The sequence below is a fragment of the Eptesicus fuscus genome, chromosome 11 (assembly GCF_027574615.1).
Source record: "Eptesicus fuscus isolate TK198812 chromosome 11, DD_ASM_mEF_20220401, whole genome shotgun sequence".
Classification (NCBI taxonomy): Eukaryota; Metazoa; Chordata; class Mammalia; order Chiroptera; family Vespertilionidae; genus Eptesicus; species Eptesicus fuscus.
In genome coordinates this window covers 62,730,369-62,752,739 of record NC_072483.1, presented here as the reverse complement: position 1 = coordinate 62,752,739, position 22,371 = coordinate 62,730,369, and the positions used below count along the sequence as shown (strand labels likewise).

Below are 22,371 nucleotides of genomic sequence, written 5' to 3'. Positions count from 1 at the left end.
GACAGGAGGAGCAGATGCAGGACCTAGTTGGTGAGACAGGATGGAGGGTCCTGTGTTAACGCTGGGACTGCTGGCCACCCTGGTTGTCTGTGGTAAGATGGGACATCATCCCACCCACCCAGCTCCCCCACAGCATCGTCCCCTCCTTTCCCTCCCCCAGCCTCACGGCCCCCTCCTCATTCCCATTGCCATTTCCCCCTGGAGGACCGACCACCAGGGCCCCGCTCCTGGGCCCCTGCCCAGCACCCGTCCCTGTCCCCAACTGTCCCCAGGCTGCTGGGGTCTAAATGAGGAGGAGCGGCTGATCCGGTACCTGTTTAAGGAGAAGGGCTACAACAAGGAGCTCCGGCCCGTGGCTCACAAAGAGGACAGCGTGAACGTCTCACTGACCCTCACCCTCTCCAATCTCATTTCCCTGGTGAGTGGCCCCGCCATGGCTGGGCTGGGGGCTGGAGGGCAGGGACAATTTCCTTGAGGCCTGGCTCTCTCCCGGACTGGGATGGCCACGAGGGAAGCTCAAGGCCGAGGGCCGGCCTGTGGCAGCTCTTCTCTCGGTGCTGTATGTTGCCCCCAGACCCTCAGGCTGGTACCCCTCCCTTCCAGCTGCCCCCCCATATCACACCCATGACACACTTCAGAGGCCCTGTGTCCTCCCTGCTCCCTGGCCTGCCCACCCACTCCTGAGTGCTTGGGGTAGGAGTTTGGTCAGGCCAATTCCCCTGGATCCCCCTGGGTGGCAGCCGGGAGGAGGGGTCTGGTGAATGCGTGCAGCTGAAAGAAGGATGCGGGACCCTGGGGACAGCCCTCCGGTTTTCTTACAGAAAGAAGTCGAGGAGACCCTCACCACTAACGTGTGGATTGAGCACGTAAGAACACCCCAGTCAGAGCAGGGGGCTCGGAGAGGGTGCAGGGCGTAAGCTCCCCTGTGCCCGCTTCTGCTCGGGGAACCCCCAGCCTGCCTCAGACGTTTTCCTGCGGGAGGCGCTGGCTCCTGCCTGCAGAGAAACCCCTGCCAGCTGCCCTTGCCCGCCCAGTGCAGCCACCAGCCCAGACAGAGCCTTTGGGTGGACTGGGATTCTTCATCTGTGGGAAGTTGTCACTATCCCGATTTTATTAGGAGACACCTCTGCCACCGGTCAGAAGTTCATAACATCGACCTACGTCTCCTAGATCCACAACGGAAATAATGTTCCTTTATTTGTGTAGTGCGCATCCTACACAGACCTGCATGACAGACCTGAGTCCCCACTCCATACCCACCTCCCCAAACCTCTTTTGTCACAGCCCTAGACCCTGCCCGGTCTTCCCTCAGGGAAGTTGGGGGGAGTGAAGGGGTCAGGACAGTAGCCGAACCCACTGCTGACATTCCTGTCGGCCTCCAGGGCTGGATAGACAGCCGGCTGCAGTGGGATGCCAAGGATTTTGGGAACATCAGCATCCTGCGCCTGCCTCCTGACATGCTGTGGCTCCCAGAGATTGTGCTGGAGAACAAGTTGAGCCGCAGCCCTCCCTGGCCTCCCCTCATCACTCGACCCCCCTTCCTTAAATATCCTGAGCCTCCCCCTCCAGCCCCAACCTGCCCTCCCTCCTCTGCTTCCCCCAACCCTGCCATTTGGGAGCTGGCCCATGCTCACTGTGGCCCTTGTCCCTGTCCCCAGCAATGATGGCTCCTTCCAGATTTCCTACGCCTGCAACGTGCTGCTCTCTCCGTCAGGCTATGTGTTCTGGCTGCCACCTGCCATCTACCGCTCTTCCTGTCCCATCTCCGTCACTTACTTCCCCTTTGACTGGCAGAACTGCTCCCTCAAGTTCAGGTGCACCCACTGCTCCAACCACCCCTCCCCCCAGGGCACCCTGCCAGGGCCACCTTCAGGCAGAGGCTTCTGCTCTGTCCAGATTAGAGCTCCCCTCCCCCACAATGGCCTCTCTGACCCTGGGGCATTTCTCCAGCCAGTGGCTGAGAACCACCCTCTGCCCACTGCCCTCCCCAGTTCACTCAAGTACACGGCCAAGGAGATCACCCTGAGCCTGAAGCAGGAGGAAGAAGACGGCCGCTCATACCCTGTGGAGTGGATCATCATCGACCCTGAGGGCTTCACAGGTGCTGGGAGCGGCAGCTGGCGGGTGGGCAGATGGGCAGGCCCCTTAGAACCTCCCCCACAGACATACATACAGTCACACTGACACTGCCGAGATGCATGTCTGCGCACCCATACCACACACACACACACACACACACACACACACACACACACACCACTAATCCAGCCCGCTGAGAGGAAAAGGAGTGTGGCTGGGGGGGACTGTGTTCCAAAGGCAGAGACAGATGAGAACCGTGCCCCACCCCGGCCTCTGCCCAGGCCAGAAGACTCTCTGTGTTTGAGCAGGTCCCTGGGGATGGATGTGGCTGGGGATGGATGTGGCTGATAGGTGAGGGGGTGGTTAGTCTTTCTGTCCCAGAGTGCGCAGGGGTATGGTGGGGCTTCAACTGTCATCCTGATAAGGTGTATGTCACCCCCTCCCAATACCCCCACTCCCTACTTGTGACCAAGCTCAGATCTTTTTATATATATACTAGAGGCCCAGTGCACGAAATTCGTGCACGGGGGTGTGGAGAGGGGGTGTGTTTCCCTCAGCCCTGTCTTGGCCTGCAAAGACGCCAGCATCCCTCACCCGGCCTCTAGCTAGAGGTTCCTCCCCTCCTTCTGCACAGCCTCTGGGAAGATGCTTGTCCTGGGGCCTCCTCAGGGTCCTGGCCCACGATGCCCTGCAGCTCGGGTACTTGGGGGCTTGGGCTTTCAGGTCTGGCTTCCTCACCTGGCATGGTGAGCATCAGCTGCCATGGGAGCCTTGCCTTAGGAGTCACCCCCTTGGACCATACTACTTGCGAGTGTGTGTGGGGGGGGTGGCCTCCGTGGCAGTGAGTTGATGTCTGTAGCATGCCCGCTGACACCCACCACCGTGGCACCACACTGGTCCCGTCTGGACTGCTGGCAGGGGGCTTCCAGTCTGCGACTGGGGCTGATGGGCTGCAACTGGGGGCTGCAGGTGGAGGACCCCAGCACCCATAGGGCTCTGTCAGCATCAGGAACTGGAAAGATTCATTTTTCTGGTTCCTCCCCTGCTGCACGGATGCTGAGCTCCGGGCCCCACAGGCCCCTTCCCTCCCGCCGAAAGGCAGGCCGGGGCGGGGACATGGGCGGGTGGCCCCGGAGGCCCCTTCACTCCCGCTGCGGCTGGCCGGGGTGGGGACGTGGGCTCACTGCCCCAGAGGTCCCTTCTCTGCTGCAGCACAGCCGTGGCTCAGATGCTGAGCTCCCGCCGCCGCTGGCAACGCGAGCTCAGTGTCCTGCTCCCAGTCCTCTGGCCAGAGACCCCTCCGTGGCCAAGGAGCAGATGCTGGGCTCCCGTTGCCGGGGCAATGCCTCCAGCGTCTGCTATGGGCACCGCCATTTTTGTCGCGGAGTGATGGCTAATTTACATATCACTCTTTTATTATATAGGATTTATTGATTTCAGAGAGGAAGGGAGAGGGAGAGAGAGATAGAAACATCAACGATGATAGAGAATCACTGATTGTCTGCCTCCTGCATGCCCCCTACTGGGGACCAAGCCCACAACCCAGGCATATGCCCTTGGCCAGAATTGAACCTGGGACCTTTCAGTCCACAGGCTGATGCTCTATCCACAGGGCCGAACAGGCTAGGGCCAGGCTCAGATCTTTTATGGAGTCAGCCGTGTCCATCAGAGGAGACCCATGTCCTGCTGATCCATCACACCTTGGGGGAGGGGGTTCTTACTCTCACTGCCTTGTTATCCCCAAGACTCCATATTTGAGCCACATATGGCCTCAGCTTTTATGTTTTCCAAAGAGAAAACAACAACAACAACAACAAAAACGAATCCCGGAGGAAAATTTCTCCCTTGCAGATGGAAACCTCCATCCTAACCCTCAGGGAAAGGCCCACAAACAGAACCCGAGCCCTCCTCTGAGTGACCCCCTCAGGGCCCTGCAGACAGGCCTGGCTGCCCCTGCAGGTGGCTCACTCCACCAGCCCCTCACCCTGCCCCGAGGCCCCGCCTTAGCCCCCTTGCCCGGACTGACTCCAAGATGTCTGCGTGCTGCCCTCAGAGAACGGGGAGTGGGAGATCGTGCACCGGCCGGCCAGGATCAACATGGACCCCAGTGCCCCGCTGGACAGTCCCAACCACCAGGACGTTACCTTCTACCTCATCATTCGCCGAAAGCCACTCTTCTACATCATCAACATCCTGGTGCCCTGCGTGCTCATCTCCTTCATGATCAACCTGGTCTTCTACCTGCCAGCCGACTGTGAGCCTCTCACCCGGCCTCAGTGCCGGCCCCAGCTCCAGGGCAGCCTCTTCCCACCCCCACAGTCACCAGAGCAATGGCCACCTAGCCCAGCCTCTCATTTCCTCCTGGGAGCTCCCTGGGGGTCACCACTGCCCAGGGTCCAGGCATGAGGGGCATGTTGCCAGCCAGAGGGGGGCTCTTTGACCCTGTCCTACATCCCCCAAATGAACAGGGTCCCTCCTGTACCCTACTTCTCCCTCTCACTTTCCAAGGACCTAGACTGCCTCTCAGCCAGAGCAGGAGTCAGGTCTGATGTGGCCGTGGGTCTGGCACACAGGAGGCCATCAGTGGTTGAGTCTATTGGGCTGGGGGGGGGCGGGGGGGTGGTCTTGGGAGCTCTAGAGAACGAGGGTGTGGAGATATGCATCCCCGCTCACCAGTTCTAGAAGGACACATGTCACCTACGTTTACTCGGCTCTGGAATATTTACTATGAACAGGCACTGCGAGTCCCAGAGACAATGCCACCCCAGCCCTGCCCCTGCTTGAGACAGGGTGAGCAGTGCATTACACATAGAAAAAGGGTGCTGGGGCAGGGCCAGGGACCCGGGACCACAGTGGCCACCACATGGTTTGCTCAGGGCCGGGCTGGGAGTTGGGGTGTTACTCTGGTGCTGTCTGTGCAGGAGGACATGCACAGATCTATGATTTAGGAGGGCTGAGTGGCAGGGCATTGGCTAATGGTGACAGCTGGTGTTTGAGGTCTTACTCAGTTCCAGGAGGAGTGACCAGCGTTCAGTATACTCTCCCACTTGGTCCTCTCAACATCTAACAATTGAGAAAACTGAGGCACAGAGAGGTTAAGCTACAAACCCAGGGTTACCCAGCCAGTAAGTGTCAGAGTTGGGATTTGAATCCAGTCACTTTAGTTCCAAAGCCTATTATGCTAATTAGGGCACCATGGTATCGTGAACAATGGTGCGAGGTCCACAGTGGGGTCCTCTGGGACCAGCGATCACGGCTAAGTCCAGGCTCCCTCAGGTGGTGAGAAGACGTCAATGGCAATCTCCGTGCTGCTGGCACAGTCTGTCTTCCTGCTGCTCATCTCCAAGCGGCTGCCGGCCACATCCGTAGCCGTCCCCCTCATCGGCAAGTATGTAGCCCCCTTCCTCCCCACCACAGCCCACCTCACCTCACCCCACCACGCCGCGCCACGCCCCACATCACCCTGACATGCCCTGCCATGTCCTGCCGCACCCTGGATGCTCCAGGCTGAGTGTGTGCCCACAGGTTCCTGCTCTTCGGCATGATCCTGGTGACCATGGTTGTGGTGATCTGTGTCATCGTGCTCAACATCCACTTCCGCACACCCAGCACCCACGTGCTGTCCGAGGGGGTCAAGAAGGTGAGGGCTGTCGATAGCCCACACGTCCCCCTACAGGGGTCTGGGCGAAAACACTGAGATAGTTCATGTGGGGGAGTGCCCCCTGCAGTACAAACCCACCAACCGCTGCTACACCCGCCCGCCGGCATGGACGACTCTCCCGGGTGTACTGTTACCTGTAAGAAGCCAGGCACAAAAGAGCACAGACTGCACAATTTCTTTTGCATGAAGTTCAAGGGCAGGCAAAACCAAATGCTAGAGACAGAAGTCAGGATGGTGGTTCCCTCTGGGGGCGAGAAAGACTTGATGTGGGGAGGCATGAGGGAACCGTTTGGGGATAATGTTTGATAGCTCCTCTGGGTGGTGTTTGACACAATTGAGTGCATCTGTAAAATTCCACCTGGCACTTTGTGGCAGTCAGAAACGGAGTCACAGGTGTTTGGATGTGTGAAGGCAACCCGTGTTGGTTAAATGGCCTTCCTGTGTCCCCCTGATCTGCCGCAGCTTTTCCTAGAGACCCTGCCCAAGCTCCTACACATGTCCCTCCCAGAGGAGGACAGCCCCAGCCCCGGGGCCCTGGTCCGGAGGAGCAGCTCCCTGGGTTACATCTCCAAGGCCGAGGAGTACTTCTCGCTCAAGTCCCGAAGTGACCTCATGTTCGAGAAGCAGTCAGAGCGGCACGGGCTGGCCCGGCGCCTCACCACAGCACGTGGGTCCCAGTGGCTTGGGGTTTGGCCCCACCATGGGAGGTGGGGGGGCAGGGCTCATGCCTGCCTCGGGTCTGTCTCCTCAGGCCAGCCCCCTGCAGGCTCTGAGCAGGCCCAGCATGACCTCTTCAGTGAGCTGAAGCCAGCTGTGGAGGGGGCCAACTTCATCGTCAGCCATATGAGGGACCAGAACAACTACAACGAGGTGAGTGGCCGCAGGGCTGCATGCACAGGTGTTCCCGTTGTGTGCTGATCGAGGGTAGCCTATCTCAGGGGCCACAGTTCCTCTCAGAGACACATGCCAGCTTAGATGAAGGAGTTGACAATGGATGCAAAATCCAGGCCCCCCAGAGACGGGAAGCCCCTGCCTAGAACCCCATCACAGCTCACTGGGCCAGGCACACACTCAGGTGTACACACAGGCACTTGTCTTCACATTCTGGACATCCCTTAGGGTCCCTTCTTTCTCCCAGCTGCCAATCATTTTCTCTCCCTGCTCAACTCCAAGCCTGATACTACAGACACAGCCAGACATTTAAAAGGCAGCCTTCTATGGTTGTTCAATAGAACACAACTTTCTAAAACTTTCTCTTGAGAAAAGGGTGCCTTGTTCCATTCCCATAGGGGCTCCCAGCAGCACTGAGTGGCTGGGATGAAGACTGTGGCCCCACTCTTAGTCTCCTGGACTGACAGAGTGACAGGCCTGCCTGTGGCCAGAGGAGGGCCTTGGCCTTGGCTGGGGACATGCAGAAGGCCCCACTCTGCTGTGAGCCCGAGGTGGCTCCCACCGACACACGTCTGTTACTGGGCCCCAGCTTGGGGCATGGGCCTGTGGTCTGCGGGCCCTCCTCACCCCACTGTCTCTGCCCCCCTCCCTGTCCCCAGGAGAAGGACTGCTGGAACCGGGTAGCCCGCACAGTAGACCGACTCTGCCTGTTTGTGGTGACGCCCATCATGGTGGTGGGCACGGCCTGGATCTTCCTGCAGGGGGCCTACAACCAGCCCCCACCCCAGCCTTTCCCCGGGGACCCCTTCTCCTACCTGGAGCAAGACAAGCGTTTCATCTAGAGGGCCTCCCTGCCTGGCCTGGCCCAGCTCCCCGGGCAGCTTCGGTGGGGCTTCGCGCCTGAAAGGGGTGGGCCTTCAGGGGTGGCAGGGAGCTGTGTGGACAGGGGCGCCTGAGAAAGGACACGCTCCTCTTAGGGAGGCAACTCCTGGCCCTGAGACGTGAGCCCAGTTGGTCTGCACGGCTGAGGTGGGGATGAGCTGTGCCTCCCGAGACGAGGAAAGGCGAAGCCCCACTCCTCAATGAATAAAGACAGGAGCCACCGAGAAGGTCTGAGAGTGGACACTGGCTGGTGGGTGGGGCAGGACGATTTTGGGGGAGACAGGGGCCTGACTCAAGGGCCAGGGAAAATGTCATTCAGTCTGGCCTTTTGGGACCCCTCTGTGAGAAAGACAGTGGCCTCTTCTTGCCTCCCCTTCCTCTAGGTGGGGGTAGAGCAGGTGTGCTCCTGTGCCCTCACTTCCTGGTTCCTACAGCTGTCAACCCCTCAGCCTTGGCTTCTGAGGACCCCCGGAGCCTCTCTTTCCAGACCCCTTAGGGAAGGAGGTTTTGAGCAAAGGTGGGAGCACCAATGTTTGAGAATGTCCTTCCTAGCTCTTCCTGCTTTGGCCACTCTGTCTGGGTCCCTGTGGGGAGCTGAGGACTAGGGTAGGAGGATTGGGCCCAGCAGCCACAGAGGCCAGAGGTCAGCCCATCAATCTCAGCTCACATGGGCTACCCTAGGGCCCCAGATCCCAGCCCTCCCCTAGAGTGTCTCCTTGGGGTCACCTATTCCTCTCCTCCAAAATAGGGCTGCCAGGTAAAACTAAAAAAAATTATTCACATTTATCTGAAATTCAAATTTAACTGTGCATTTTATATATTTATTTGCTAAATCTGGCAACTTTACCCCAAAGGGGACTTCCATCAATCTTATCCTAAGGGCCAAAGGCTGAAGCTGGAGGAGCTGGAGGAGGTTCTGTGAGGTACCCCACCTCCAGGATGGCCCCAGTGATCCCCACCTCCTGTATTCATACCCCCGTGTAGTGCCCCTCACACCACACTAGGATTGATCTGGGTGACCAATAGATTGAGGCAGGAGTGATGGTATGTCACTTCCGAGGTTAGGTTATAGAAGACATCAAAGTGCCCCCACCCTGCCCTGCTCTTGCTCTCGCTCCTTCACTCTCACTCTCACTGGGGGAAGCCAGGAGGCATGATGAGCACCCTATGGAGAGGCACACAGGCAAGGAGCGGAGGCCTCCTGCCAACAGCCACTGGGGTGAACTTGGAAGTGGATCCTCCAGCCCAGCAGGACCTTTGGATAAGATCACACTCCCCACGACAGCCCCTGAGCCAGAACCACCCTGCGGAGATGCTCCCGGATTCCTGGCCCCCGAAGCTGTGGGAGATAATAAATGTTTGTTGCTTTAAGAGACAAAGTTTTGGAGCTGTGTGACCTTGGTCGAGCCACTCCTTGTGTCTCAGCTTTAGTTTTCTCATCTGCAAAATATGCATAAAATAAGACCCATTCACGGGATGTTGTGAGAATAAAAATTGCTACATGTGTCCTACAAATTAAGAGGTGGTTATTGATCTCGTTTCTCATTGGAGGGCCTCAGTCACAGAGGATGGACCCCTCTTGTGAGGTCTCTCCTACGTCCAAGCCTGGTGTGGTGACTGAGAACTGGAGCAGGTGCAGATGGCCCTATTACTCACCTCCTGAGGTCCAGGCTCAAGGTCTTCACAGCTCATCCCATTTCCCTTAGAAGGTGTCTATAGCCTCGTGAGCTCAGCTATACAGAAGGTGACATGTTTAGTTTTTCAATGGAAATGAAGGAAAATACCCAAACTGACCCTACTTACTTCTGCCTCCCAATATAAATCATCTACAAATTCAAGGTACACATTTTGAATTCCCTTTGAGTAGGGAAACTAGCTTGGACTTATACCTGTCGATGAGCAGGAAATCAGGGCCTTCCCTGGAATAGTCCACCACTTCGGTCCACCAACTCGCAGAGGGTCCCTATTTCGAGCACAGAGAAGAAAGGCCTGGATTAGATTCCTCGGCCAGTCGTTGCTTCTCTCTGCCACACGGTGGTGCTGTTGGCAGCGGGTCTTAACACATCCCAATCAACAGGTGAATCAGTGTTGTCAGGCCTAGCTCAGGTAGCTGTGAGCCTTCCAGAAAAGACAACTCCAAATGCCACACCCAATCCAAACTGCCTGTTGTACAGGTTCCCAGAGCCACAGAGGGTCCCCCAACAGCACCCATTCCCCCAGCACTCAGGTTCCAGGTGCCGTAAGGGCTGGTCCACTCTCTGGGTGGCATGGAGCTCTATCATCTTCCCCCCATAAGAAGTCACACCCACAGGGGCCAGCTGTCCATGAAGCCAGGGCTGTCCCTACACATCTCCCCAGGCCAGCTGGGCTACCCGCCCTCTTTCAAAGGGTGATGACTCCATTAGGAATGCACTGAACTGCAAGGAACAGAAAACCCCAAGAGTCATGGCTTAAATAAGTGAGGTTTCCTCTTTCTCACATGATAAGAATCGCAGGCAGGGCCGTGGTTGCATCGTTGCTTCAGCTGTCCCACAAAGCTACCAGGGACCCAGGCTTGTTGCCCCAGGTTGCAAGCTGACTGCCACAGCTCCGCACGTCACATCTGTGTTCAAGGCAGGAAAGGGGCCAGCCATTTCTGACCCCGTTTATGAGGAAGCAAAAGCTTCCTTGAAGCCCCTCAGCCAACTTCTACAGACCTACCACTAGTTATCACATGGCCACTCTTAGCTACAAAGGAGCCTGGGAAATGAATATTTCACTTTTCTGGCCTCTAGAGTAGAAGGTGGTGATGGAGTAGTTGTTAGACAATAAATGAAGCCTACAGAAGAGTTCCTCTTAATGGGTCCCATACCTTCCCTTTAACCCCTCCAGGCCGGAAACTGCCACCCCTCAAAGGCAGTTCACCCTCCTGAGAACCAAGAGACTTCTCAGCCACTCTCCCAGAGCAGAGAGGAGAAAAAAGGAGTTTAAAACTTCATACATAGGGAGGTAGCATAATTCAAAGCAGAGGGAAATCAGTTTCCATCTTCTCCCTTTTCCCTCCCTCCCAAACACTGTGGGGAAGGAAGAAGGCAAAGTAAAAAATGTTGAAGCATCAGTTGAACCACTTGTGCCTGGACCTATGCCTGGGAGGATGGTGCCAGGAAAGGGAGAGGGATGGGTGGCCCATTACTGAGCGGAAGCCATTAATGATCTTTGGCAAAGTGTGGTTTTTGAGGGAAGAGCTATTGCTCTGCAAAATGTGCGCGGCAATTGGGTCTGGGGGCACCAGAGGGCAGAGTGGGAAGAAGGGGGCATTGGTTTTGTAAACTCCAGAGAAAGCAGCCCAGGTGCATGGAGAGATCAGAGCTTGGGGTGGCGGTGCTGTCAAGGCAAATCAAGTGTGGGGCCCAGGGCAGGACTGAATGTAAGGATGGCAGCCGAGCCACCCACATGACACAGAACAAGCAGATGTCCAGGGAGGCAGCTGCTACCACTACCGCCTCCCCTCCTCCAAGTCCTGGTGAGGACAGGAGGAGCTTGTGGCCCTGCTACAAGGGGCTGAGGTCTGAGCCAACCTCTCATTTGGATCGCCAAGGACAGGGTGTGTCAGATGACTTCCGGTTTACTGACACACATTGAAAAGCTACAGACAGCCCTACCTGGTTTGGCTCAGTGGATAGAGCATCGGCCTGCAGACTGAAGGGTCCTGGGTTCAAGTCCAGTCAAGGGCGCATGCCTGGGTTGTGGGCTCGATCGCCAGAATGGGGCGTGCAGGAGGCAGCCAATCGATGGGTCTCTCTCATCATTGTTGTTTCTATCTCTCCCTCTCCCTTACTCTTTGAAATCAATAAAAATTTATTTTTTAAAAAAAGAATAGCCACAGACATCATTCATTTGTGGGGTGGGGACATGGCCTCAAATGGTGCTTTCCTTCAGACCTCAGAGGCATCTGCCACCCTGTCCCCTAAGATCCTGACAGGTGGGTGGCATGAATGGGAAACTGAATTTTCTGTCTTGCCCATGAACTGGGACACACTGACCTGTCTGCTTGGAATAGATGGTCAGAAGACAGGTGGCCTGAGCCTGTGTCACAGCCATCGGCTCCCAGATCAGCTTAGCCCCACCCTTCCCGTGACCACAAACCATGAAGTGGATGGAGCTTGTTTTCCAGCCCTTCTAGGCGCCCTTATCCGACTCTCAGGGGGCCACAACTTCTTGTCTATCTGCCCCATGGACTGTGAGCTCCTGCGAGCAGCTCCCGTGTATCCTGAGTCCCCCAAGCCCAGAGCTGTGCCTACCATAAGTCTACAGATGATTTAATAAATACTTAGGAACCCCTATTCAGGGCCTGTCCTATTCACAAGAGCCCCAAGTTTGAGTTCTTTCTCAGCCCTCCTTCCTATGAAGCTTACCAGGCTGGGACCCATGCCTCAGAGACAGGAAGGACCCTGACCTGACACCCTGATTTGTTGTTAAGGTGTCAAAGCCTGGGGCATATCATGCATCTTTCTTGTAGGCGTTGTGCCTTCTGGTGCCTTGGCCCAGTGGAGTGATCCATTAAGATGTCAGGCTGGTGGGAGAGGTTTGGGGTCCTCAGCCATGTCATAGAGAAACTCGGGTACAAATCATGCCTAACCAAAAGCCTTCACACCTCCCCAAATCCTGACATGCTGGAGGGAGCAGGAGCAGGAACTCTTCCCAAGCACTCTGCCTTCTCTCCCACACCCACGAGGCCCTGGCTGCATCCTCAGCTCCCCCGCTGGACATGAATCTGGGACAACTGAATCTGAGTGGGGAGGGAGGCTGGACCATCTCTGTTGGGGCAGACGGGCCCCTCTGTCCCCTCCCCAGCCCAGGTAACCCGAGCCTGGCATTTTGTCCATCCTAGAACAGCTGACAGTGCTGTGGTCAGACAGCTGTGGGGCTGGGCCAGCCTGGCCGGGCTGACTGGGGTGGGAGTGTGGGCTGTTACATGAGACCAGAGTCTGCATCTCTCGGCCTCAGACCTGGGGAGCTGCCGTCCCCTCCTGTCCCCTCGGAGAGCTGTGACACCATGCACAGGGGTCAGGGGCAGCTGTTCCTCCTGCCGCTGCTGGCTATCTGCCTGGGTGTGGACACGGGCTTGGGGCCCTGGGGAAGACCGGAGCAGGGGACCAAGGCCTCAGGAGACGAGGGACTGGAGGGCTATTGGAGCCTGCCCTCAACCCCAGCTCTCTGCCTTTCCATGTCACATCCTCTCATGGCCTCCCCCTCTCTCTGCCCCAAAGTTCCTGCGCCCAGGCTTACCGCTGTCTGTTTCAGGAGCCCAGGGCCGGAACCAGGAGGAGCGTCTGCTGGCCGACCTGATGCACAGCTACAACCCCCTCCTGCGGCCTGCTCAGCGGGATGCGGACGTGGTCAACGTCAGCCTGAAGCTCACCCTCACCAACCTCATCTCCCTGGTGAGCCACGGGCTTGTAGGGTGACAGGGAGGAGGGACCAGGGACCTGCTAGGGAGAGGAAGGTGCTAGAACACGCCCATGGAGACTGCCCAAAAGGCTGGGGTTCTGGGGGACCCAACAATGGCCTGTAGGGACTAGTATCTGGGAGGCCAATTGTTGGGGGCTTATACCTCGGTCTGCACCCCCAGAATGAGCGAGAGGAGGCCCTTACCACCAACGTCTGGATAGAGATGGTAAGAGATCACCTCTCACCCTCTTTCCTCTCTCAGGGCCCCTCACCACGGGGCCCCAAGGCCCTCAGAGCTGCCCTCCTCCCCTCCCTGCCTCTTCTGTGCCCCCTGGGCCGGGCTCCTGTTCCTGGGGGTGTGGCACACAGACAGCAGGGCCTGGCAAACCCTCCTCTCCCTGCAGCAGTGGTGCGACTATCGCCTTCGCTGGGACCCGCAGGACTACGAAGGCCTGTGGGTGCTGAGGGTGCCGTCCACCATGGTGTGGCGGCCGGATGTCGTGCTGGAGAACAAGTGAGGAGGGGATGTGGGCTAGGGTTGGGGGACAAAAGGACACAAGATCCAGGCCTAGCAGGACAAGGGGGGTCTGGGAAGAAAGAGGTGACAGAGGGTGCAGACTAGGGGCCCTGCAGAGGCGCAGGCTACTAGGCAGAGCAGGTGCGGAGGCCCAGCCCAGGCCAGAGCTGCTTGCAGAACTGGCTCCATCACGCTGGGCCATTCCCTTCCCTCTAACCTGGGGACAAGGAACAGCGCCTACGGAAGCTGCCGAGCACCAACCAGCCAGGAAAAGCGCTGTACTCGGTCCTGGCACTTTGCAGCAGACGAACAGGTGTTAGTGGCTATCATGACCACTAACTGAAGAGAGTGGGAGAAGTGGCAGTGACGGGATGCGGGGTCTGAGGAGCCTGGGCGGGTGGGGGTGGCAGGGAGGTGCTAGGGAAGGTGGTGATTCCTGTGGCCAGTGGGGACCAGGCAGGGCGTGGCCCCCAGGAGGGGTTGGTGTCCCCAGGCAGAGGGATGGCGCCGGGTGCGGGTCTCAGCAGCCTTGTGGCCTGGCCTGCCCACAGCGTGGACGGCGTCTTCGAGGTGGCCCTCTACTGCAACGTGCTCGTGTCTCCTGACGGCTGCGTCTACTGGCTGCCACCTGCCATCTTCCGCTCCTCCTGCCCCGTCTCTGTCACCTACTTCCCCTTCGACTGGCAGAACTGCTCCCTCATCTTCCAGTGAGGCCATTTACTGGGGCGAGGGGGGCCTCGGGGAGCTGCCTTAAGAGGGGCCCTGGCCAGGTGGGGGACATGAGGCTTCTGGCCAGGGGTCTGGCTCCATCTCTCTGGGGCTCTGTGCACATTAAGATCCAGATACCTGAAGACACCTATGTCCCTCCCTGCTAAGCCCCTCCTTCACTGCCTCAGTTTCCCTGCCTGTGCCCCAAGGGGAGAAATGAATGTCTGGAATGGGTGGGTGAGAAGGCATACACATGCCAGAACATACATGATGCATACACATGTGCCACCACATGCAAGACCATTACATTCTACAGCCCAGGGAGAGGTGGGGCTGCCTCAATTTTCTCATCTATACATGCGGGGGTGGGGGGGCGGTCTGGGGGAGGGTCTTCTCTAGTTTAGAGGAGCAGTTTTCCACAGGGAGACCCTGCAGGGAGACCCTCCTCAGTAAACAGACCCGACAGGTATGGACGGGTTTTCAGTTCTGACCTTTGGCACCTTCTGCCCAGGAGGCAGTGGAGGAGCAGAACACAGTAACCCGGGGCCCTTGGACACAGGTGGCCACACTAAGCCGCAGCCTCCTGTCCCTTCAACTCGGGTTTCTCCAGGGCCCCCAAGAGCCCAGGCCCCCTCATCTTGTTGCCAGGGTTTTGTGGAGAACTCAGAAATTATTGGCTGCGCTTCTTCTTTTTTAATCCTCACCCGAGGATATGCTTATTGAGGGAGGGGAGGGGAGGGAGGGAGGGAGGGAGGGAGGGAGGGAGGGAGGGAGGGAGGGAGGGAGGGAAGCACTGATGTGAGGGAGGATGTTGATTGGTTGCCTTCTGTATGTGCCCAGATCGGGGATCGAACCCGCAACCCAGGTATGTGCCCGATCAGGAATGGAACTCACAGACTTTCGGTATATGAGATGATGCTCCGACCAACTGAGTCACACCAGCCAGGGCTGGCTGCACTTTTTGAGGCAAAACTGCCCACAGATGACTATACCGTATACCTCACAGGTGGGTCTACGCACACCCAGCTTCACCTTGTCTCCCTCCCCGACCCCCAGGTCCCAGACCTACAGCACCAATGAGATCAATTTGCAGCTGAGCCAGGAAGATGGTCAGACCATCGAGTGGATTTTCATCGACCCCGAGGCCTTCACAGGTAACCTCCACCCAGGGCCCCTGCTGGACCTGGCTGTGGGGATAAAGCTGGACCAGGATCATGCCCCCTCCCATGTAACTCAAGATGAAAACTAAGCAAACTGTAAAATGGCTTATTAAAGGTCTACAAAGCTCTGATTTTCCTCATGATAATGACTCCCATTTTGGAGGGAGGGGATTAAGAATCCGATTTCCCTCACTGTTTCTGCCCCTCGATGGCAATTCTACGGGCACAAGAGGGCTGCAGGGGTCTGCCCAGCCCACTGCCGTGCCCACCCGGCCTGCCACCCACAGAGAATGGAGAGTGGGCCATCCGGCATCGGCCGGCCAAGATGTTCCTGGACGCTGCGGCCCCGGCAGAGGAGGCGGGCCACCAGAAGGTGGTCTTCTACCTGCTCATCCAGCGCAAGCCCCTCTTCTACGTCATCAACATCATCGCGCCCTGTGTACTCATCTCCTCCGTCGCCATCCTCATCTACTTCCTTCCTGCCAAGGGTACCTGGAGCCTTTGGGAGGGGAGCCATTGGCCGGGCCAGAGGGGACAGCTGGCAGGGCAAAGAGTGGCACCACAACCCCAGGACTAGGGCAGTGCGCTCCTTGTGGGGTGGGGGGAGTGCCCCACAGTAGGGAGATGGAGACCTGCTCTGAGAGCCTCTTGGTCACCCACAGCGGGTGGCCAGAAGTGTACCGTTGCCATCAACGTGCTCCTGGCCCAGACTGTCTTCCTCTTTCTCGTGGCTAAGAAGGTGCCTGAGACCTCCCAGGCAGTGCCACTCATCAGCAAGTAAGGCTAGTCCTCACGCCTGCCGCCCACCTCCTCCCCCTCCCTTCTTGGGCACTGCCCTCCTGCCTCCCTCCCAATGCCAGCCCCTCCCCCAATGGATCTGGGGGAGCAGCCTCTATGGGTGGGGTTGGCATCTGGGCATGTAGTGCTGAAGGGCCAGCCCCACCTCCTGCCCACCCCACCCCCACCCCCCGGCAGGTACCTGACCTTCCTCCTGGTGGTGACCATCCTCATTGTTGTGAATGCTGTGGTCGTGCTCAACGTGTCCTTGCGGTCCCCCCACACACACTCCATGGCCCGCGGGGTCCGAAAGGCAAGGTCCCTCCCTGCTCCTTCCAGCATCTTCCTACTCCGCTCACTGACATGCACCTTCTTTGGCACCCCTGTCCCTGTGCATATTCCTCACATGCCATATTCAGCAGCAAATCTGGTTTGTGTGTATTTTGAAGCATGTGCCCAAATGAGTTAATAATAACATTGAATACTGATTGCTTACCAAATGGCAGACATATTACACATACTAACTTAACTTTGATAAAACCTCCCTGAGTGGATATTAGTATCATCTCCATTTTTCAGATGAGGAAATGAGGCACAGAGAGGTTCAGTAGCTTACCTAAGGTCACAGGTAGAAAGTGGAGGAGACAGGATTCTGGTCAGGCAGTCTGGCTCCAGAGCTTGTGTGACATGCAGTCCATCTGCAGCAGTCAGCTGGGGCCCTTGTCACCAATGCAGATTCCCAGGGCCCCTGCCATATCCTGGGCCAGAATAGTAGGGATGGGGCCCAGGAACCTCTGTTTGGGACAAGTGCCCTGGTGATTCTGATGTGCACAAGAGTTTGGGGACCAGGCCTCAATGTCCGGGGCAGAAGAGCCGAGCTGTATCAGGGCCAAGCCACAGCCCCTAAGGTCCTGCCTCCCGACCTCTAGCAGCATGAGCCCTTCGTGCCAACCTGCATTTTCTGCTGCAAAGCCCAGCTTGGCTGCCGAGCTAAACCACCCAGAACCCCCCTCTGCAGGTGTTCCTGCGGCTCTTGCCCCAGCTGCTGCGGATGCACGTGCGCCCGCCGGCCCCAGCGGCGGTGCAGGATGCCCGGCCCAGGCTCCAGAATGGCTCCTCCTCAGGGTGGTCAATCTCAGGTGGGGAGGAGGCGGCCCTCTGCCTGCCTCGCAGTGAACTCCTCTTCCGGCAGCGGCAGCGCAATGGGCTGGTGAGGGCAGCGCTGGAGAAACTAGGTGAGGCAGAGGATGTGACACTGGGGACGTTCCTCCCCGTGGACTCCCGACATGGAAGGCTGTCTGTTGGCCAAAGCATGAGGCACTGCAGATGAGTGTTGGGCAAGTGTACAGGTGGGGGAGAGAGGGGCTGGGTCCCTAAGGAGAGGCCACCTTCTCAGCCTCTTTTTCCTCCATTCTACTCACAAACCTGACCCTCTCATCTCATCAGAGAAAGGCCTGGAGCCAGGGCAGAGCCAGGTGTTGTGTGGGAGCCTGAAGCAGGCTACCCCAGCCATCCAGGCCTGTGTGGAAGCCTGCAACTTCATTGCCCGTGCCCAACACCAGCGGAATCACTTTGACAGTGTAAGCCAGTCTGGGAGTGGGAGGTTGCTGTGAGTACCTGGTGAGGGGCTGGGGCCTGACATGGGGGCAGGATGAATGGGGTGACCATGGTAGGGCAATGGGATGGGAAAAGTAGAGTTGGGATTGGGGAGGAGAGGGGACATCAGGGCCAGGGGACCATGGAAGAAGCCAAGTTGAAACTTGGAAGTAGGTTAGAAGGGCCCAAAGAAATGGAGAATGGAGGCCTGCTGGAAGGCCAAGGACGGTTCAGGATCCAGGGCAAGCTTTGTGCCCCCGCTGGTCATCCCACACTCTGCCTCCACCCTCAGGGGAACGAGGAGTGGTTCTTAGTGGGCCGTGTGCTGGACCGTGTCTGCTTCCTGGCCATGCTCTCCCTCTTTGTCTGTGGCACTGCCGGCATCTTCTTCGTGGCGCACTACAACCGGGTGCCCGCCTTGCCATTCCCTGGAGACCCTCACCCCTACCTGCCCTCGCCTGACTGAGTCAACCAATTGCTGTTAACCATTCAGAGAATTACCAGCTGTGTTCTTCTGCTGAGGTCGTGAGTGTGCCCTTTGGAAAGCATCCTGTGGAAGCCCTGAGAAAGCTGGAGCAATAAAGAGACAGAGCCGGAGTCTTGGAGTGGTTGAGGATGGGCTGTGGGCAGGGTGTGCTATGGGGGGGTCAGTGGCAAAGCATTATCAACTCTCAGAATTTTTGAAGTCCTAACGACTCCATTTTGCATGATGCCCCCAACTAAGTAAGGTCCTACCCCTCCAGTCCTGGGCCTCTCTTTCTTTTTATGAGCTCCCTACAAGCTCTTCAAAGAGGGAAGTCCAGAGAAATGGGAAGAATAGCAGTCAATGATCTCTCAAAAGAAGATGGCAGCTCACCCCAGCTGCCATCTCCCTCCCCTGCCTTGCTGCACCCAGTACTCATCGGCACCAGTGATTTCTTTATTCATATGCATTTTTTGCCATTGATTACAACATATTTCATGAGTTTTATTATATTTTCCCATTGTTAAGAGCTCCTCACAGCATCATGGAAAGCAAGCGTCACTATATCCCTAATGTTTCAGATGGGCAAATTGGAGCCGAGTAAGAGTGGCTTCCCAACCAGAACACTGGTTGCTGTATGGTTTGGAGTCCAGAATTCCCAACTCTGGCCCAATCTTAGACACTCTAAGAAAGATTCCACAGCCTGGAAAACAGACCCCCCTGCCCTTCTCTTCTCAAAGGCCAGGGAATTTGCACTGGTCCCACAAAAATGGTTAAGGAAGAGCTAGGGAGGGAGGCTGGGAGGTAACAGGGAATTGCTGGGCTCTGCCTTCAGCCTCCCTTGACCCCACTTAGGAAACAAGAGGACTAGCTGACATCTTCCTGGGAGAGAGGGAAGGCCACGCGTTGAGAGTACAGATGGGGCGTGAGTTCTGTTGGCGATAAGAGGGTAAACTTAAGCAAGTCATTTGTGCTTCCTGAGCCTCTGTTGCCTCATCTCTAACTGTGGGCTCAGATATCAGTTTAGGATCATTACAGGATCAAAGGTGTGTGTGAAGGTGATTAAAAACTGTGTAAGTGCCACATAAAGACCTGACAATGACACATTGCTGGGGGAGGGAAGAGGATCCCGGAAATAACCCCCTCTCCCAACTACAGGGTTGCTGGCTTTGGGGCTCAATCACCAGCAGGTTCGTTTCCTTTACTCCAGTGCGTGCGTGTGTGCACCCGCTGTGTTTGGAGCAGAGACTTAATCCAGGAGGCAATCTGATGATGGTGGAACCAGCTCTGGTCCCTGTAAGCCTTGCCAGACTCTCCACTTCACTGACAGCTTCAGGGGCGGCGATGAGCTCTGTAGCTCCTGGCCCTAGTAAGCAATGATTAACAACAGCTACCGCTTATTTAGGGTTACTTTGCCTCCTAGCGCTTGAATTGATTATCTTGTTCAATCCACACGGCAACCTGAAGAGGCAGGTACTATAGTATAGCATCGCCTGTAACAAAGAGGAAAAAACTGCCCGTGGGAGGTTGAGTCCAGGATCCTTCAGCCCGCTCTGGGGGTGGGGTCGGGATCTGTGCCCAGCGGAGGGCAGAGCCCGCACCTTCGCGCTGCGGCGCGATCTCCCTCCCGGGGCCTCGGGAGGGGTCTGCGCGCCCGCCTTGGGCGGGGAGAGATTCCTCGGAGCCACAGGGCGGGCGGCCGCCAGGGACCCGTCAGACCACAGCAGCCGGTGCTGTCCCCGAGCCCGGGCACGTCCGCGCAGCCGCCCTGGGCTGGCGTCCCGGGATATCCGCCCCCCACAGGGCCCGCGAGCCTACGTTCCGCGGCTCCCCGCGCAACCGGAAGTGGCCGGGCCCTAGGCGGAGGGACCCGGCGGAGCGGAAGTCACTCCGTGAGGCAGTGGCGACGGCGAGAGGATGAACAACAAGTTCGACGCGTGAGTGGCGTGCGGTCGCCTCCCGGGGCCCCTTCCCCCAACCGTTCCCCGCACCGTCCCGGCCGCGCCTGGCGGCGGCGCCAGCTCCACGGCGCCGGGCTCTCTCCCGGGTGCGGACTGCGGGCTGGAGCCCGCCCAGGCGGCCGGCGGGAAGGCGGGGTGCAAGGGTTCCGGGGACCCCAAGACAGTCCGGACCGGGGCGAGGCGCTGGGGACGGGAGACGGGTGGTTGTGCCGCCCGGAAGAAGATTTTCGGACGCCCCGCCCCGGCGGGTGCGGGTGGCTAGCGGCGTGGAGGGGTAGGGGTGTTCCCTCAGCCGGCCGCTTCTGAATTTCTGAATCCAGCTTTCCTCATTCTGGCCTGGGCAGGTGATCTCTCCTTCTGCGTCTCAGCTCTCTCCTCTGCACAGTGGGGACGGTAACAGAGCCCGTGCCTAGAGTTGTGCAGATGCAGTGAGGTAACGTGGCTGCCGCGCTCGGCACCGTGGCTGCTCAGTGAAACGGAGTTCTCGTCGTCTTCCTGAGACTCCTTCCTACTTCCTTTCTCCTCCCCCTCCTTTTCCCTTCCCACACACTCTCCGGGAGCTTCTCAGTTTCTTGCCCAGCGGGTATATTTGTCCTGGCCCCTACTCGACTTCTGTTTGTACCCTATCGGATTCCTGGTTCCAGCAACAAACTGTGGAGATGCAGAAAGGAAATGCAAAGTAATTTTCCGTATTTCCCTGCAGCGATTGTACCTTTAGGTAGAGTATGTTCTTAGCTCTCTTTTTAAGTAGTGTAGTAAATCTGTCTGCTCTTCCGAAGACCTAGATTTCCAGCCCCAGACCCACCAATTACCAGTTCCTTGACAGCAGAAAAGTTTCCCAGTCTCTGAGCCATGGTTATTTAAGCCACTTTAGTGCCCTGCTGCCGCACAGGGGTGTTAGGAGGGTCAAATCAGATTCAGCTTTGCTTAAGGGTGTTTTGTAAATTGCTACATGGTGATGTATAAATGCAAAGTGAAATTACTATTAGTTTAGGTTGTGACCTGCTGCTGCTGATGGGGAATTGTTTTTCCCCCCAGTACAATGAGTGCTGATGTGCATATTCAGAGGTCATGAATTCCAGCACTCCAGACAGCTCCTCAAAAACATTTCTTGGTTGTGGGGTGAGGACTCGTTTTATAAAATACTAGAGGCCCCGTGCACGAAATTCGTGCACTGGGCCGGGTGGGGTGGGGTGGGGTGGGGTGGGGTGGGGTGGGGTGGGGTGGGGTGTGGGGGGGTGGTGCCTGAATGCCATGAAAGCGGGAAAGACTCCAGCGGCTGGCTTCTGGCTGAGCTGCGACAACACCCCCCCCCCCTCCCCCTGGAGTGTACTGACCACCAGGGGGCAGCTCCTGTGTTGAGCGTCTGCCCCCTGGTGGTCAGTGCGCATCACAGCAACCAGTTGTTCCACCGTTCAGTCCATTTGCATATTAGCCTTTTATTATATAGGATTTTTATTGATTTCAGAGAGGAAGAGAGAGAGAAACAGCATTGACAAGAGAGAATCACTGATTGACTGCCTCCTGAACGATCAGGGATCAAGCCTGCAACCTGGGCAGATGCCCTGACTGGGAATCTGGTTCATAGGTCGATGCCCAACCACTGAGCCACCATGGCCAGGCGGGAGAGGACTCTTCTACTAGTCTTTGGCAGAGCACTTCTGCAGCCAACTGCTTAGCTGTGTCCATCCCTATACTAACCCCTTCTCCATCATAAACCCTGCCACCCCTAGTGCCAGATCTAAGGCCTGCCTCAGTGGAGCTTTCTGCCAGTCTTGTACCCCTTCCTCCACTGAATTGAACAAATCAAAAGTTTATCCTTAGATACTTTAAGGATCATCTGGCACGGTCCTACCCGTTGAAGGTCTGCAGTAAGTTAATTAAAGAATGTCAATAATGGCTTCTCAGGGCAGCTTGCTAGATACTTTCCATATATTATTTCTACTCCTAACAACCCTGCAAAGGGGATCTTGTTACCTCCTATTACAGATAAGGAAAATAAGCTGCTTTGAGGTTAAGTAGCTTGCCCACAACAACAGGAAGGGCCACATGATGGGATTCAAACCCAGATTTCTTTAACCTTGGTTCAAGCACCTCTTGACAAAAATTAACCTGGGTCATTTTTTATTTGTTCTAATTATTAACTATTCCTTACACTGACCCAGAATATTTTAACGTCTGTCTTCTAGCTACGCAGGAAAAAACCAAAGCTTTCTTTCCTTTGAAATTAGCGATTGAAAACAGCA

At 57.0% G+C, this 22,371-nt stretch overlaps 3 protein-coding genes across 11 annotated transcripts in view; all 3 read left to right on the top strand.

Moving 5' to 3' along the window:
• Positions 1 to 40: 40 nt before the first annotated feature.
• On the top strand, positions 41 to 7,473 carry CHRND (cholinergic receptor nicotinic delta subunit). Of its 4 annotated transcripts, none has more exons than XM_008138400.3 (12): positions 41 to 92; positions 273 to 418; positions 822 to 866; positions 1,383 to 1,492; positions 1,659 to 1,814; positions 1,992 to 2,101; positions 4,133 to 4,333; positions 5,356 to 5,467; positions 5,605 to 5,719; positions 6,203 to 6,407; positions 6,492 to 6,610; positions 7,291 to 7,473. In XM_008138400.3, the coding sequence occupies exons 1-12, from the start codon at positions 41 to 43 to the stop codon at positions 7,471 to 7,473; spliced, it is 1,554 nt and encodes a 517-aa protein (XP_008136622.2). The 4 variants fall into 4 exon arrangements, with proteins under 4 accessions (XP_008136622.2, XP_054579197.1, XP_054579198.1 ...); XM_054723222.1 differs by having other exon boundaries at positions 41 to 95; positions 267 to 418; XM_054723223.1 differs by lacking the exon at positions 822 to 866.
• A 5,075-nt stretch (positions 7,474 to 12,548) lies between these two features.
• Positions 12,549 to 18,167, top strand: CHRNG (cholinergic receptor nicotinic gamma subunit). The gene is made up of 12 exons (XM_008138402.3): positions 12,549 to 12,603; positions 12,797 to 12,936; positions 13,125 to 13,169; positions 13,348 to 13,457; positions 14,012 to 14,167; positions 15,225 to 15,322; positions 15,616 to 15,816; positions 15,991 to 16,105; positions 16,304 to 16,418; positions 17,124 to 17,340; positions 17,552 to 17,685; positions 17,994 to 18,167. The coding sequence occupies exons 1-12, from the start codon at positions 12,549 to 12,551 to the stop codon at positions 18,165 to 18,167; spliced, it is 1,560 nt and encodes a 519-aa protein (XP_008136624.3).
• Positions 18,168 to 19,915: 1,748 nt separating this feature from the next.
• The window catches only part of EIF4E2 (eukaryotic translation initiation factor 4E family member 2), a 28,479-nt gene continuing 26,023 nt past the window's right edge, over positions 19,916 to 22,371 (top strand). For 2 of the 6 annotated variants that reach the window (XM_008138405.3, XM_028140557.2), the window contains exon 1: positions 19,920 to 20,101. In XM_008138405.3, coding sequence (XP_008136627.1) covers positions 20,082 to 20,101 — 20 coding nt within the window. In that variant the 5' untranslated portion in view covers positions 19,920 to 20,081. Of the gene's footprint in view, positions 20,102 to 22,371 lie in introns of all 6 variants that reach the window. The other 4 variants (XM_028140558.2, XM_028140555.2, XM_028140556.2 and 1 more) reach the window with 4 other exon arrangements.

Bases quoted from the DNA above. Each gene is read 5' to 3' on its own strand.
- CHRND (XM_054723222.1), top strand. From the start codon at position 41: ATGGAGGGTCCTGTGTTAACGCTGGGACTGCTGGCCACCCTGGTTGTC. The intron at 2,102-4,132 runs GTGCTGGGAGCG...TGCTGCCCTCAG, and splicing joins CGACCCTGAGGGCTTCACAG to AGAACGGGGAGTGGGAGATC. The intron at 5,468-5,604 runs GTATGTAGCCCC...GTGTGCCCACAG, and splicing joins GCCGTCCCCCTCATCGGCAA to GTTCCTGCTCTTCGGCATGA.
- CHRNG (XM_008138402.3), top strand. From the start codon at position 12,549: ATGCACAGGGGTCAGGGGCAGCTGTTCCTCCTGCCGCTGCTGGCTATC. The intron at 15,817-15,990 runs GTACCTGGAGCC...GGTCACCCACAG, and splicing joins CTACTTCCTTCCTGCCAAGG to CGGGTGGCCAGAAGTGTACC. The intron at 16,419-17,123 runs GCAAGGTCCCTC...CCCCCTCTGCAG, and splicing joins TGGCCCGCGGGGTCCGAAAG to GTGTTCCTGCGGCTCTTGCC.